We start from the raw sequence: 17,232 nt of genomic DNA, 5'->3' as shown, positions 1-17,232 counted from the left end.
AGTGCCGCGCTGCCCAAACCCCCGCCCCACCCCTCCGAGCGCCGCGCTGCGCCTTGCCAGGCCGCCCAAACCCCCGAGCGCTGCGCCGGGCCAGCCAAACCCCCGTAGCGCTGGGCCGCACCGCCGAAGCCCCCGTCCCCCGAGCGCCGCACTGGGCCACCCAAACCCCCAAGCGCCGTGCTGGGCCACCCAACCCCCTGCCTGGCCCCCGAGCGCCGCGCTGGGCTGGGCCACCCAACCCCCCTGAGCGCCGAGAGCCTCGCCGGGCCGGCCAAACCCCCGGAGCGCCAAGAGCCTCGCCGGGCCAGCCAAACCCCCGGAGCGCCGCGCCGCCCAAACCCGAGCGCCGCGCCGGGCCAGCCAAACCCCCGCTCCTCCCTCCGAGCGCCAGACCGAGCCGCCCAAACCCCCACCCCCCGAGCACCTCGCCTCCCAAACCCCTGTCCCGAGCGCCTCGCCGGGCCGGACAAACCCCGGAGCGCTGCGCCGCCCAACTGAGCTCCGAGCCGTGCCACCAAAGCCCCCGCCTTCCTGCCCAGCGCCGTGCCGCCGAAACACCCCCTGAGCTGCCTGGCCGAAACAAACAAAAAAAAACCTTCGCGCGCCGCCCCACCAAACAAAAACAAACAAACAAAAACCGAAAACACCGCGAGCGCCCCCCACCACCCCAACATTGGCCACCCCTTCTAAGGTACCGCCCCAAGCGTGCTTGGTCAGCTGGTGCCTGGAGCCGGCCCTCGGTGCCATTAGTGGAAAACAGCATTTGTGCTGAAAGGCTTTAGTTCATTGTTTACTACGGTGCAATGCAGGGAAATGCAGCCCCATTTAATGCTGTGGGACAGTAGAACCAAGAGGCCCCAACAGAGATCAGTGACCTGCACGAGGTCACATGGCAGGTCAAGGACAGAGTTGGGAATAGAACTTAGCTCTCCTGGCTCTTAGTCCTCTGTCCTGACCACTAGCTGACCCTGCCTCCTCTCGGGTCCCTCCTCCCCTTCAAATAACGACTGCTTCAAAATATTTGTATCCGTCATGTGGGGGAAGAATCCTGCTTTTTGAGCCAAATAGAGCTAGAGTCAAACTGGTGTGAATGACTTCCCAAGGTGCAGGACAATGGAGAGCTAAATGCAGTGTTTATCAGCCTGGCTTTGGGTGGGGAAGCCCCAGACTAGTGCAGGAAAGGTATGGGTCAGAGAAGAACAATGGGGAAGATGGGGGAGAAAGTTACATGGCTGTGGACTGTCCCCAAGGCACATGTGTGCCTATGGCTATGGAAAATGCAGTGGATGGCTCCATAAGCTTGCTCCCCTTCTCTCCTTGCTCCCACAGTGCCCCTGGTATGCAGCCAGCCACTGGAGTAGCCTTACACGAGCAGGGCTGAAGGTTCAGGGCGGAGCCCATAAACCACACTCATTGAACTGTGCTAAGCTGCAGGACCATAGGCAACCAGCCTCATGCAACCACCAGTGAAAAGCCCCATCCAAAGCAAGAGAAGTAAGGACCAGGGAGTCACAAAGCAAGATGGCAAAAAAAGAGCCAAATAAAGGAAAAAGGGAGAGGAGGAAAAGCTGAGAAGAAGGGGGTGAAAGAACCAGTCAGAAAAGGACAGATGAGAGAAAACAGTCAAGAAAAGAGATGGTGGTGGTTGTGTTGGGGTAAGGAGCAAGATGATATGAGGGGGTACACTAACCCATGGCAAAGGTAGATCTTTTCTGGTGGAGCCGACCAGGTCTCAGCAGTTTCTAGATTCTAAAAGAAGCATAAAGCTCCTTGTTTTAATTCTGGGAACTTCTTTTAATTCTGAACAGCTTTTGCATGTTCTAAAAGGGCACAGGTATGGGTATGCCTTTGTTCCTCCTTAGTGAATTGAGATGTAGCATAGTGATGATGGATCACCAGCAGCTTGAGGAGATCCATATCTGGTTGAGTGGTTCCTTGAAAATGTCCCGGTGTTGGGACTTGGTGACTGATTACTTGTCATCGGCCATTTGCTTCCTCTTGGTTTGTGCTCTCCTACTGTAAAAAGTGTAAAGGCTGTCCTGCTTGCTTGCTTTTTGGTGGCTTGAGTCACACATTTCTAGGTTTCTAAAGGAGGGAGCAATGCATTATTTTCAGGGTTGAACATACAGACCTTCACTCAGGGACCAGCATTTCTGCACATAGGCTCCTTTCAAACCCATTGCCAAATCCTGTACACTTCTGTTTTGTTTTGCACATGGGTATGATGGTGGTGTTGGTAGTACTTAGCCTGCTAGTTACTATCATTGGTGCTAGACAATGAATCTGTTTAGATATGCACTTAATAAGCCACCTCTTTCTACTTACCACCCTGCTCCTTCCAAATCTCATCCTCTGGCTGGGCATGCTCTAGGATTTTAGCTATTATGCCAGTTGCATAGCCAGCAGTGACTGTGTGTGTGCCCTGATGTAAATGCTGCTGCTTGGCCTGTCCTGCTCTACAGAGCTTAACTTGTTCGGCCCAAAGATGTTTTCAGGGACCCCAGGCAGGCATGTAATTGCTCACGTGGTTCTTAGATTTTCAGAGAGTGGGCTCTATGGATCCCTTCCCTCTTCAGAATAAAGATGATTATTTATTATTATTATTATTTTTCATCACTTGTTGCTCTAGGACTTTATTGCTTCACTACTAGTTCCACTTGAATATGGGATATATTATGGAGAGGGAATGACCAGTATTCCTTTGTTCTTCCTTGTGTCAGTGATAGCACATTTTTCATAACAGTCTTCACTTGGCATTTTTTTGATCTTCATTTAATTTCAGGGATTTTTCAGTTGCAATGAGCTGCTCCTGCAGGAGTTTTCTATTTGAGTGGTTTTTACAGCCCTGTCTAACTAGGATTCTAAAAACCATCTGCTGTGGCTTTAATTGGATTTGCCAGCAGTAGCAGAAAGTTCCCTTGTTGGTGGTGTTTGCTGCAGCTACTTGAGTTTTTGTCTTCACTTTGATTTTTTTTTTTTATTTGAGGCCCCTCTGACCTACACAGTGTGTGTGCTATCAGTGGATCATTCTGGTATGAGGAAGCATTGTCTTCTCCTCTGTGCTAGCCTCCCTGCTGGTCTACACTGGCTGAGCTCAGAGCTAGTTGTCTGCTAGCTGATATTTGCTCCATGTTGGAAGAAGTCATTTTGTACAACTTCCAACCCATTGAAACACAGTGGGTTCAAAAATCGGCCAGGGAGTGGAACTTAAAGGTGTGAGCTGTGGTTAAATTGACCCAACTTAGTGAGGGAACACAGGTGAAATGGGAACTGGAGACAATCAGTTACATTCATAACAACATTTAAAGCACTTAGGACCCAATCCAAAGTCCACTGCAGTCAGGGTGAGTCTTTCAATTAATTTCCAGGGGCTTTGGATCAGGCCTTTAGATAGCAAAAGTGACGGGTGCTTTGTAGTTTACCTATCTGTCTACTAATCTAGGGTGAGCAAGAAGAATCTGTCAGCCAAGCAGAAATGGGCCGCAGCTGCCACAATTGGATTAAGGTGTGGATCAAAGTTTTTGGAAAGCCTGGGAGTTTTCAAATTTGGGTTTCTGGTTTATGCCCAATTATGGGCCCAGCCATGCAGTCTTCATGGACCCAAATCTCTGATTAACTTCAGTGGGAGATGTGGATGCCCATAAACTACACTGGAACAAAAACAAAAAGAGGGTGGAGGTAAGGGTGCAAATTCCCAAGGATGATACCTCAGTAGGGGGCAGATGACCCTACAGTTGCTTCCTGCAGGGTTCCTGCACCTTTCTTTGAGGCACCTGGTGCTGCCCACTGTCTGAGTCAGGATACTGAACTAGGTGGGCCATCGGTCTGAGGCTGACTGGAGATGCCTATGTTCCCAACTTTCTCATGATGTAATGGAAACTAAATGGACCCGAATCTTTTCTGGAGAACATTGTAGCTTGCAGTGGACTGTCCGGTCATGGTACAGCCGTGGGGATGCTATAGTGCAAAGGTTTGTGGTAAATGTGGTGTATCCTGAATTTAGTAAGGCTTTTGGTACTGTCTCACATGACCTTCTCATTCTGTTCCTCAGGGAACAGATGGGCAGAATCCCCTGGGAGAATAAAAATGAAGGGCAAAGGGGTCCAGGAGAACTGGCTGTATTTTCAAGAATCCTTATTGCGGTTGCAGGAACAAACCATCCCGATGTGTAGAAAGAATAGTAAATATGGCAGGCGACCAGCTTGGCTTAACAGTGAAATCCTTGCTGACCTTAAACGCAAAAAAGAAGCTTACAAGAAGTGGAAGATTGGACAAATGACCAGGGAGGAGTATAAAAATATCGCTCAGGCATGCAAGAGTGAAATCAGGAAGGCCAAATCGCACTTGGAGTTGCAGCTAGCAAGAGATGTTAAGAGTAACAAGAAGGGTTTCTTCAGGTATGTTAGCAACAAGAAGAAAGTCGAGGAAAGTGTGGGGCCCTTACTGAATGAGGGAGGCAACCTAGTGACAGAGGATGTGGAAAAAGCTAATGTACTCAATGCTTTTTTTGCCTCTGTCTTCACAAACAAGGTCAGCTCCCAGACTGCTGGACTGGGCAGCACAGTATGGGGAGGAGGTGACCAGCCCTCCAGTATGGGGAGGAGGTGACCAGAGGTGGAGAAAGAAGTGGTTTGGGACTATTTAGAAAAACTGGATGAGCACAAATCCATGGGGCTGGATGCGCTGCATCCGAGGGTGCTAAAGGAGTTGGCGGCTGTGATTGCGGAGCCATTGGCCATCATCTTTGAAAACTCATGGTGATCGGGGGAGGTCCTGGATGACTGGAAAAAGACTAATGTAGTGCCCATCTTTAAAAAAGGGAAGAAGGAGGATCCGGGGAACTACAGGCCAGTCAGCCTCACCTCAGTCCCTGGAAAAATCTTGGAGCAGGTCCTCAAGGAATCAATTATGAAACACTTAGAGGAGAGGAAAGTGATCAGGAACAGTCAGCATGGATTCACCAAGGGGAAGTCATGCCTGACTAACCTAATTGCCTTCTATGATGAGATAACTGGCTCTGTGGATGAGGGGAAAGCAGTGGATGTGTTATTCCTTGACTTTAGCAAAGCTTTTGATACCGTCTCCCACAGTATTGTTGCCGCCACGTTAAAAAAGTATGTGCTGGATGAATGGACTGTAAGGTGGATAGAAAGCTGGCTAGATCATCAGGTTCAACGAGTAGTGATCAATGGCTCCATATCTAGTTGGCAGCCGGTTTCAAGCCGAGTGCCCCAAGGGTTGGTCCTGGGGCCAGTTTTGTTTAATATCTTTATTAATGATCTGGAGGATGGTGTGGACTGCACTCTCAGCAAGTTTGCAGATGACACTAAACTGGGAGGCGTGGTAGATACGCTGGAGGGTAGGGATCAGATACAGAAGGACCTAGACAAATTAGAGGATTGGGCCAAAAAAAACTTGTTGAGGTTCAACAAGGACAAGTGCAGAGTCCTGCACTTAGAACGGAAGAATCCCATGCACTGCTACAGCCTAGGAACCGAATGGCTAGGCAGCAGTTCTGCAGAAAAGGACCTAAGGGTTACGGTGGACGAGAAGCTGGATATGAGTCGACAGTGTGCCCTTGTTGCCAAGAAGGCTAACGGCATTTTGGGCTGTATAAGTAGGGGAATTTCCAGCAGATTGAGGGATGTGATCAGTCCTCTCTATTGGACATTGGTGAGGACTCATCTGGAGTACTGTGTCCAGTTTTGGGCCCCACACTACAAGAAGGATGTGGAAAAATTGGAAAGAGTCCAGCGGAGGGCAACAAAAATGATTAGGGGGCTGGAGCACATGACTTATGAGGAGAGGCTGAGGGAACTGGGATTGTTTAGTCTCCAGAAGAGAAGAATGAGGGGGGATTTGATAGCAGCCTTCAACTGCCTGAAGGGGGATTCCAAAGAGGATGGCGCTCGGCTGTTCTCAGTGGTGGCAGATGACAGAACAAGGAGCAATGGTCTCAAGTTGCAGTGGGGGAGGTCTAGGTTAGATATTAGGAAACACTATTTCACTAGGAGGGTGGTGAAGCACTGGAATGCGTTACCTAGGGAGGTGGTGGAATCTCCTTCCTTGGAGGTTTTTAAGGCCTGGCTTGACAAAGCCCTGGCTGGGATGATTTAGTTGGGAATTGGTCCTGCTTTGAGCAGGGGGTTGGACTAGATGACCTCCTGAGGTCCCTTCCAACCCTGATATTCTATGATTCTATAATTCTCATAAACAAACTGGAAATAAAACCTAGATGGAGCTACTATAAGGTGGGTGCGTAACTGGCTGGAAAACTGTTCCCAGAGAGTAGTTATCAGTGGTTCACTGGTTCCAGTGCAGCTGGAAGGGCATAACGAGTGGGGTTCTGCAGGGATCAGTTCTGGGTCCATTCTGTTCAATATCTTCATCAATGATTTAGATAATGGCATAGAGAGTACACTTATAAAGTTTGCAGATGATACCAAGCTGGGAGGGTTACAAGTGCTTTGGAGGATAGGATTATAATTCAAAATGATCTGGACAAACTTGAGAAATGGTCTGAAGTAAATAGGATGAAATTCAGTAAGGACAAATGCAAAGTATTCCACTTAGGAAGGAACAATCAGTGGCACATACACAAAACGGGAAATTACTACCTAAGGAGTACTGCGAAAAGGGAACTGCGGGTCATAGTGGATCACAAGCTAAATATGAGTCAACAGTGTAACACTGTTGCAAAAAAAGAAAACATCATTCTGGGATGTTGTGGTGGGGCGGCTGCCCCATACCAGCAGAAAAAGGGTTAAAGCAGCTTTGGCAGGGTTCTGTGCAGCCTCTCTAATCAGGAAAGGGCTCATTGGGAGAGCCATCAAGAGAAGGCTTGCTGGAGTAGCCCCTATATAAAGGGCTGCTCAGCAGAGCAAAGGCAGTCTCTCCCTGGAGGGCAAGGGGGGAGGACTGTCTGCTGAGGCGTACCGGAGATACTGCAGTGCTGGGCAGTGTAGCAGACAAATAGGGGAACTCTTGGCTGACCATGGCCAGACTGAGGCCCTGAAGCAAGGGCATGGAAGGTGCTAGGGCTACGGGGGAAGTGGCCAAGGGAAAGTAGGGCAGCGGGAATAGGAGGAGGGGCAGCAAGTGGCTGCCAGCTGTAGGGTCCCTGAGCTGGGACCTAGAGTAGTGGGCAGGCCTGGGTCATACGTTTTCCCCCCCCCCAACCCCGACTTGCGAATGAGGAGAGTGGCCTAAATCCAGACTGCAGTAGACTAGAGACTGCAGTTGGCCTCTGAGGCAAGTGCAAGGACTGAGGACCACCTGTCCTCCGAAAGTGGGGAGACAGTGGGCTGGGGCACAGCCAGAGGGCCATGTCCCAAAGAGGATGCCATGGTCCAGGAGCGACACAGGTCCAGATGGTGGAGGAAGTGGAAGTAACGGTGAGTGAGACACCACTAGTAAAAGGCACCCTGGTGGTCCAAGAGAGCTAATTCCCAGCATGACCAGCAGGTGGCGCCACGGCAGTGAGTTGGCACCACTACAGATGTTTTAGCAAGAGTGTTGAAAGCAAGACACAAGAAGTAATTCTTATGTTGTACTCCGCGCTGATCAGGCATCAGCTGGAGTATTGTGTCTAGTTCTTGGTGCCACATTTCAGGAAAGATGTGGACAAATTGGAGAAAGTCCAGAGAAGAGCAACAAAAGTGATTAAAGGTCTGGAAAACATGACCTATAAGGGAAGATTGAAAAAACTGGGTTTGTTTAGTCTGGAGAAGAGAAAACTGAGAGGGGACATAACAGTTTTCAAGTACATAAATGGCTGTTACAAGGAGGAGGGAGAAAAATTGTTCTTCTTAATCTCTGAGGATAGGACAAGAAGCAATGGGATTAAATTGCAGCAAGGGCAGTTTAAATTGGACATTAGGGAAAACTTCATAACTGTCAGGGTGGTTAAGCACTGGAATAAATTGCCTAGGGAGGTTGTGGAATCTCCATCATTGGAGATTTTTAAGAGCAGGTTAGACAAACACCCGTCAGGGATGGTTTAGATAATACTTAGTCCTGTCATGAGTGCAGGGGACTGGACTAGATGACCTCTCGAGGTCCCTTCCATTCCTGTGATACATGGGGACAGCACGGAAGGCTGGGCGTGAAAGGCTGTAATTTACTGGGGTGATAGGAGGGGTCTGAGTTTAAGTCTACTGAAGTCAGATTATGAGACTTTTCTCTGCACTTGGCATCTAGAAATGGGTGAGCAGATCCATTCAATTGGCTCTAACATGGAACAAGAAAAAGATACCTGCCTTTCAGTAGCAGTCCTCGGCTATTCCCCTTCCTGCCACACACCTTCCCTCCTAGATTACAATTTTCAGACACTCCTTGCCACAGTGGCAGAGCTACCGGGAATGACACTTGAACATAGCAGGTGAAGCAGCAGGGAGCGCAGGCAAAGGCAGGAAGTGGGCATTTTGCCCCTGTCTACTTACCAAACAAACAAGCCCCCACCTGGAGATCCATGCATAATTTATGGAGACACGTGGGTATCTGAAAGCTTCAAGAGTTTAATCTTGTGCTGCAAAGATGCAGGGCTGCACGTAAAAAAGGGGTGAGCAGAAGAAGGAGAGCAAGAGAACCTAATCCTGTAATAATAAGAGTGATGCTACCTCACTATTCCTGCCTTGAAGCAGGAGAGGATTACTGAAGAGAGGAAGAGATGATTGTCCTGTTAACACAATGGGATCACACATAAACCCATATGTCTGCCTCAAATATGTACATTCTCCTCCCACTCTCTGCCATTTTATACTTGTGCCCTTGAGAATAGGGGAGGGAGCATGAAACACATTGCACAGTGGGGACAGCCATGCTTAGCTCTGAACCCTCTTTCTTTCCATCCCCCACAAGCACTTGGTATTAACAGCCTTGCATACCATGCAAAGGCCTACAAGATAGAAACAATCCTACGATGAGACTCTGAAGGGAGTCCTGCAAGCAGCTGCGGATCCTGCCTGGGATGGCTTGCTAATCAGCCACTAGATGCAGCACTTGTTCTGCCTTTGCTGCCCAGTGTGTGCGTTCTGTGGAAGCAGAAAATCTGAAATTGAGAGGCGGGGGTGGGAGAAGTATATCTTAGAGGGGACAAAATCCCCTCACACTTATTTTTTGCTGTAGTCTGCCTTATATATAATAACGTTCCCCTTTTCACCTGTCTACTTTCTTGTCTATTCAGCTTAGTCTTGAAAGATGTAATTGACAAAATTATAATATCAGGCATGATACTTTTGATAGCTTTTGTCCAAAACTCTGCTGCAATAGCTTCTTATTTCCAGCTGATTCACTGGGGGAGAAAATATATGCTACTCCATTAGAACTTTCCATTCACACACCATTTACTTGACAGGATTTTCTTAGCATCACAGCATAACTTATCCTTACTGCTATTCAATCATTTTGCAATAAAAACTGAGATTGCAAAAAATGTTCATTGTCATTACTGGTGACGGACCAGTAACCTTCTCCATGGGAGGGAGGGGGGAGATCAAGGATATATTATACTTAAAATAAGGCTGACCTGCAGAGAATTGTTTTGCAGTCATGAGAAGTCTGAATGAAATTCATATAGTAGAGGAGAGTGTCAGATAATACAGTGGTCTTGGATCTGTAATCTGTCCCTTTGAATTGGTTTCCCCTTCATTTAAGGAAATAAATACTTACCGTAATAATGCCCTAGGGAATATCTCTCCAGATTCCTGATTGGGACTTTGGAACAACTGAAGAAGAGACTCCCTTCTTCAGGGCAGAAGCCAACCTCTAATGGATGGGGTTCAGTGAGGAAAAGTTTCCCTAGGGATAGGTTATCCCATAAATGTAGTTTTCAGGGTTTCTTCCACCTTCCTCTTAAGCAGTTGGTCCAGCTTTACTTGAATCTGATGGGACCTGACTACAAGTGTCTCCAACACTGCCCCCTTCACTGTTCCCCCTTGCCCCACAGTCCTCCATTCCCTCCCCATACCCTTTCCCCTGCCATCAGCACCATCCTTGGTCCCTAGCCCATCTGACTCCTTAGGGACCGGCGAGACTGGCCTCTGGTAGTGAGGTACCCTAAGCAGGAATGACTCTGGTGGAGCTGTAGGATTCAAACTCCCGGCAGTGGGACTGGAGTTGATTTCAAGGGGAGTGGTAGCTGCAGTGGTGCTGCCACTGCCCAGGGAGATCGGAGCACCCCGGGGCTGCTGGCAGGTTGAGCCAACTGCAGGGCTGGTCTGGTGTGGGTATCCCATCTCCCTTTTGTGCCTCTGCATGGGATGGCAGTGATAGCCCCCCAGGCCAGCCCACACTGCTCTGACCCTTGGGCTCTGATGGCTGGGTACCAGATGCTCTGGGAGAGGTGGAGAAGCTGCTTGGCCTTATCCCAAAGAAGGGGCATCTGAGTGAACCACTGCCGGCCCCCTGGTCCCTGAGGAAGGGTTGGCTTCCCTGGTGAGTGGGGCCCAGCTCGTCAGCTCCTGTGGGTCCTGAGCTTCCATGTGGGCAAAAAACACTAATTCTCTGGGCATGGATGCCCCCACCTGAGCCTGCAGCCAGTGACCTCCGTGTGTCTACCCATGGCTTCCGAAGCAAAACTAACACTCAACAAGTGTCAGGTTTGAGTGGGATGAAAACTGCGCAATACTGGGTCTTGGGTCAGGTTTGGATTGGCTGTGGTATGGTTGGATTCAAGTCGGGTTTTAAAACCCGAGCAGACCTTTACTAGATACACCATTGCAGTGATAATTTCTATATTCCAATGACTGTCCCCAGTGACTCCAACCCAGATTTTACATTTAGGCCAGTGTTGGCTGGAAAAGTACTTTGAAATTTAGTTAGTGCTGCATGGATCAGATGTGATCTAGGAAACCCAGCTTTCATACCCCGTACTGAATATCAGTTTCTTAGTTAAAGAAGATCCCCAGTAGTGTAGAGCATCACATTTATTACAGAAAATTAGAAAGTGAAGTTATTACTATTTTCTCCATTCTAGAATAAGAAGATTGCACTCATATAGCAAAGATTTTGAAGCACTGCACAAACATTGCATAAATCAAGTAACTTGCCACAAGCCAGTAAGAGTTTTTGCCTGGATGAGGATTTCAGAATTGGGTACAGAGCAGATCAATGGCAGAGCAGGGAATAGGAGCCAGGAAGCCTAAATCTCTTCTGACCAATAGATTGCACTTTGCCACAGGATGAAAGTAATTTGTGTTAAATATAATTAATTGATCACAAAATAATACTAATTAAATCAGTTCCTGGGTGATGTGTTCACTTTGAGGATGTTCTCTTTAATGAACATATTTCTATACTTGTGTAAAGTAATTAAAATCTACTAGGCGGTTTCCAAACATATCTATTCATTTTAAATAATGCTCAGTAAATAATGAACACAAATAAACCGCATGTAATTTGTTACTGAACTTCAAAGCTGCAATTAAAACTACTTAGTCTTTTTTCTCTTTGAGCCTTTCTGAGCCTTACACCCCAATGAAAATGTAACCAACAGCATTACTCATCACAGTAACTGGTGCTTCCTTGGGGTGAGGTAACTGTAATCTGAGCCCTTGACCTGTGAAACTGTTTTATCACTTTCACAGTCCGAGTCTCTATAGAATGTCCCAAATTTAGTCCAACTGAAGTTTGCTTCTAGTTGGACTTTAGCATGCCTGAATATTAGGGGCAGAATCAGCCGGTTTGTATGACAGCTGCTGGCAATGTAAAGCCCAGCATGGGGCTGTAGCAACAGAAAACCCCTTTGGTGGTTGGGGAGAGGCTGTGGTACTACAAAGCATCCATAACCTCACCTCCCCTGCAGGTGACATAGGAAGGGAACAAAGCCATGGTGGCCAAGGCTGCTCTTACTTAATGCATCTCCTTGCAGCATATATTGATAGAGCTGGGTTTCCTCCCCTCGCCCCTGTGAACTATATCTGCTCCTCTTTGTGTGGCAGTGTTGCCATCTCTGTGTAAAATCACCCCCCGGAGGAGCAGGGAGCCAGCTTGGTGCAGACAGCTAACACTTCCCTGAGCCATCTTCATTACACCCACTGCTATTGGTCAGGCAGCTTGACTCCTGTTTGCAAAGGAATACTTGTTGCTACCCCTGACTGGCTTTAAACCTTGTGGAACATTATATTCTTCAGGGAATACAGAGAACATGTGCTGCAGGAAACAGCTGTGGTGGCTTCTTACAGTAGGTGACACTTTTTTCCCTCAGAGCTGATACCAAACCAATATCCCAGGGTGGTGCTAGGGGGTGCTACTGCTCCTGTAGCGGCCAACTTTCTGAGGAGGTGTTAAGTTGGAGACCTAACCTTTTGTGGTCACTAATTTTCCCATGTCACTTTTGCAAGAGTTAAGAGTAGGAACTCTGATGTCTTGGCCAAATTCCAACATGGGTTAATTCTATTCTGGTGTCATAAAACTGCCCTAGCAGCTTAGTGGCATCTGGTATCATATTCTTCATTCTCTGTCCTATGAGTTGTGCCTATTAACAGTTTTATTATATATTATTTGTTCAACATCAGTGATGTGCTCAGTGCTGCAAAACCCCTGCCACTGAGGCATTGACAATCTGGAGTCCACAGTCGCCTCCATTTCACTGCAGAGGTGCCGACAGTTTAGTGGTGGGTGAAGAGGTCTCTGCAGGTAACTAGTATATCAGCATGCAGAGGATTTGGGGCTTTGAAAGTGAGACATATGTTAGTTGTGATTATTTGTGTCTCAGGAACAGGCGAATTTTGCCTTTCGTAGTAGAAAATAATGACATTATTATGGGCCTTATCCACACAGGAATCACTGTGGATTTGCAATATCTCTCTTTATTATCTAACTCATCGGTGAGAACTATTGGTCATTAATAAAAATAAAAAACCACAATCCTTCACTAGCATCTCTTCTGCACCAAGGCAGATCCCAGCTAAGGTCAATGCACAAGGGTCAGCACTAGCAGAACCTTCAATCCCATCTTTGTCTCCTCTTTTTACAAGTCTGAAGGTTCACTGTAAGCAAATCCGTTAATTAGTAATTGACCCTAAAGAGCGAATTTTATGGTGATTTACATCAGGATTATCCTCTGGGTAAGGGCAGAGCCAATATTTTTATTTTATTATTTTCCAGTCACAGATATTCTTTATCACATTAGGGTCAGCTGGGTCATGTTACTGTCTGTTCGTAACATACGTAGCAGTGAATTCTGATAAGCATTCCATCATCATTATTTTATTGCAGAAATACAAGTAACTTATTCATTTAAAAAAATTGGTAGCTGGGCAAAACTCCAAGGCTTCAGAAACTCTAATACAATATAAAAAGGAAATGTAGATCAACAGGAGCACCAAGCTAAGTATTTTAGTTTTTGGGTGAATTCTTTTCTGTTAAATTTCAGGGCAGTTAGCTGTCTACAACCCTAGACTGCTATGAAAATCTGCAGCCACAGTGAATGAAGATTATTATAAATAGCTGCTTTCTAGAACCTTCAGTTCTCAGTCTTTTCTTCTATTTCTTGATGCTTGTTAATTTAAAAAAGGTACAGTTCTGTCCTCCTTTGAGCCCATCCAGTGGTGGCTGAGTTTAATGAGGGCAGCATGGCTGTATTACTGAGGGCAGAATTTAGATTTTAAGCAGTTTTGGATCAGAGACTGCCCTTGCTATGTGCATGAACAATGCAGCCATGCTTAAATCCAGCCTGTAGGTGCAACTAAAATAGAGCTAATAAAAATCACAATTGGACTTGATGTTTTGATCTTTCTTGTGGTGATATTCTGCCACTCAAAATTATCTTGATCAGTGAGGATAATGCAATGGTCTCTTTTCTACCTCAACAGTACATGAATGCACTTGGATGTTGGTGGAACAGTGGGGCCTTGTTTAAGAGAACTGCAGCATTTGGCTTGCTATGGTCATCCTCGGTCAGAAAAGATTTGTGTCTCAGGGACTGAATTAGAGAGAGAGAATGAAAATGAGGGGGTCGGTTTGTTCTTGCATAGAGATAAAAGTCCTACTTCCCTCAGCTGCCAAGTCCTTAAACCTTATGAGTGCAAATGAAATGAACACATAATTAAAATGATGTTTAGCTTGTGCTAAAGAATGCTCCAAAAATAAAATTAAAATAAGAAAATCAGCTGATAGATGTTACTAAATTTAGCTGTAGCTTACTCCAGAAGTAAATGCAATTCCTGCACAGTGAAAAATAAGTGAAAATTCCTTAGATTCTGTAGGAATGCCTTCTCTAACAGGCTGTGGGCAGGGGTGGCGCTGGGAGGTGCATTTTTCTAACACAATTAAACATTAAAGCCTTGTTCAATTTTTTTTAATGGAACCTTACAATGCCTTCAAGCTGTTTATATCTGACCTTCTCACTGTTACGCATAACAGCAGAGAAGAGAACACAGATTGCACTGGCAGAACGGGACCTACCAGTGATGGTTGTGAAATGCGATGGGGAAGTCATGGTCACGAAAGGAGGGGTGATGTACTCAGCCTTCACTCCCTGCTTCACCAGGAGATCCATGTTTGGGGTGTCGACATCCTGGTCGTAATTCCAACGGAATCCATCAAAAGAAACCAGAAGGAGTTTGTTAGAGCTTTTTTCCTTCTCATTCCTGCCAGCCGGATGGCAGGTGAATGGCTTCAGGAGGATGAGCAGAAGCAAAAGAGAACCAAGTCTCTTCATGCTGAGATAGCTCGCAGGACAGAAATCACATGCCTAGTTTTTTGCTTCTGCTTTTCTTCCTTTCTTATCGGTGGTTGAGAGCAAAGTTCAAGCCCGATAAACCTGTTCAAAACTGCTATCTTTGATAGCATATGGATTTATGAAAGTAAAACCATCTGGGCAAAGGTTTTCTGAAGTGATTAGTGATTCTGGAGTGCCTCAGTTCACTGGGTAGCTGACTAAGTTTCTTACAAAGGGGACAGATTTCCATAGGATGTGTGTTCAGCACTTTCTGAAAACCAGGCCCTATAGCAGGGTTGGCCACCTCCTAAGCACCCCTTCATGGCCTGGGGTGGCCCTGTGGTGTCCTGTGTCAGTTTCCCCTCTGTGGTAACCCAAGGCTCTATGCCAGCCAGGTTCTCTTGCTTACGTAATATCCTCCTGGGGCCAGTTTATTACAAAACATAGTGCAAGCACTCTGCAACAGAAGTCCCCAAACATAAGATACCTCTCGGCTTTTGCTCCCCCAAAGGAATACGCTCACAAATAGAACAGGCATGTTTTTACAAGCCCTTTGAGAATTTGATCCCTTGTTTTTGCCATTAGATTTGGATTCTCAGATTAACCTTACCTTCCAACAGCTGACTAGCCACAGTAATAATATGTGGAGTGAGTCTTCAGGAGAGCCCAGCCAGGGAGGAAAACCATAGTTCTCAGAAGATGAGAAGGTCAATAATTAAAGCTGTGGCTGTTCTAGGAAAGGAAAGAGACAAAAATTAAACTGCCAGCAATGAATAATGAGAAATCTTTGATGAAATTAGTGATGCAGAACAGATACTTAGTACTTCCTTCTTTCCTCCAGAGTCTAAAGTTTTGACTGAGAATGAGTTGGTGAGGAACAAGTGTGTTGAGAATCTGGTTAAGCCGAGAGAGAGTGAGTTAAAGGACTTTAAACATGATAATAAAGATAAAGCAAATGAATAGATCAGTGCTTTCTGGATATATGGATAAATTATACCCATGCAACCCCATTATCTACAAGACCCTTCTTTGTTACCACCAGAATATCTAGATAGTCAACCTGGCAATGAGACTATTTTATCATTGCTATTCACCTATATGTTCTCCTGGACAGCTAATGAGCCTGTATTCTTATTTTTAAAAGGATCTTGAGGTGGAGAAGAGAAATGTATTTGAAAAAAATAAAAATTGGGGAGACCATGTTTACCAGCTCCCTTTAATAAACTCACCGGTGTAGATTTTGCACAGGGGAGGGGGTGGAGGAAGTGTCTGTATGGTAGGAGAAGGGGAATCCAGAAGACTTTGTAAGGAAAATAAGACTAGCAGATAAGAAGTAAACATGCTCTGGAATATTTAATGCATGTGCAGCAGCCAAACTGCAGCAGTAAAAACCTTCTGATGTTCAGAAAACTTAGATAAACATTCAGCTAAAGGACAATTCTTATAAATGATGTTCTCTTTTCTTCTTCATCTCTCAGTTAAAACAAATAATTTATCAGGAGATTGGCATGGAAACAGAACGTTTGTTTTTCAAAAGTTCATCTATTTGTGCTACTGCCACCAACCAAAACCCGTGATTCCACATCCTTTCATTTATACCATTGGAACTGCAGTGAGGTCAGACAAGGGACAGTTTGACCTGTTATCTTCCTTTTGTGACAGCATGGTCAGTGGAGGAGGAAATGATTCTGATATTGCAGGATGCAATGCAGGATTCTATCTATCTAGGGTCTTATTGCATCCATCATTATGGTACCTGAGCACTTCTCCAAATTATGAAGCGTGCACATAAATAAAGATTTATTTTTCTCATCTCTCCAGGCTGCAAGGACTTGGTGGACTTGGTTTAATTTGAGTTTTCCTTTTTTGATGTTTTTGTGGGATTGTGAGGTTGGAGAAGTGAGATTTGCATTTTACTCTGAAGATGCTGAGTTTTGTGGTAGTCATGATCTATCCTGAGAGCTCTAAATTCAGAGGACAATTGCTGTGAAAGCTTTCTCTTCCATGCACAAGCCTTGCTCTTGATGTTTGGCCATTCTGTTGTTCGAGTGGAAAGTAGCAATCGAAGGAGGTCATGGTCTTGCAGAGGCAGTTTAATTTAGGCCAATCCTATGGAGGGATTTGAAGCTGAGAACCAAACCATTGGGTTTGACCCTTTGTTCCTGTAGAGGCAATGAAGATGCCTATGTTAATGAGCAGACAGGTCAAGGGATTAGGAAAGGAGAAAGGGAAAATTTAGGCTAAAAGTCAGCAAACCTTTCCTGGCTGTGAGATATTTTAGGATGAGGAATAGTTTCCCAAGGGAAATGGTTAGGACCCCATCTTCTGGGACGTTTAAAAACAGAATGGACAAAGCACTACAAGACATACAGTGGGGTATAGTTCCAAACTGTCAGGGTGATGGACTTGAAGCAATAGGCTTTTTCAGTCTAAAAATAAGAGCTCAAGCACCATAGCTAAATGAGGCCCCTATAGTCCTCTCTGGTTTGTAAAGCCTGGAGGGACAAACACACAATACATGTGGTGGAAAAGGTGCCATGGGAAAGGGGAGTGTATACAGGGAGGAAATG

At 46.0% G+C, this 17,232-nt stretch overlaps 1 protein-coding gene across 1 annotated transcript in view; it reads right to left on the bottom strand.

Moving 5' to 3' along the window:
• Nucleotides 1-14,662, bottom strand: part of LOC117883864 (ectonucleotide pyrophosphatase/phosphodiesterase family member 7-like) — a 44,438-nt gene extending 29,776 nt beyond the window's left edge. Inside the window, exon 1 of the mRNA XM_034783686.1 lies at nt 14,407-14,662. Within this exon, the coding sequence (XP_034639577.1) occupies nt 14,407-14,662 (256 nt within the window). The remainder of the gene's footprint in view (nt 1-14,406) is intronic.
• Nucleotides 14,663-17,232: the final 2,570 nt, after the last annotated feature.

The sequence above is a fragment of the Trachemys scripta genome, chromosome 10 (genome assembly GCF_013100865.1).
Source record: "Trachemys scripta elegans isolate TJP31775 chromosome 10, CAS_Tse_1.0, whole genome shotgun sequence".
Lineage (NCBI taxonomy): Eukaryota > Metazoa > Chordata > Testudines > Emydidae > Trachemys > Trachemys scripta.
Note: the sequence above shows the minus strand (reverse complement) of the source record. Positions and strands in the feature narration are given on the sequence as shown.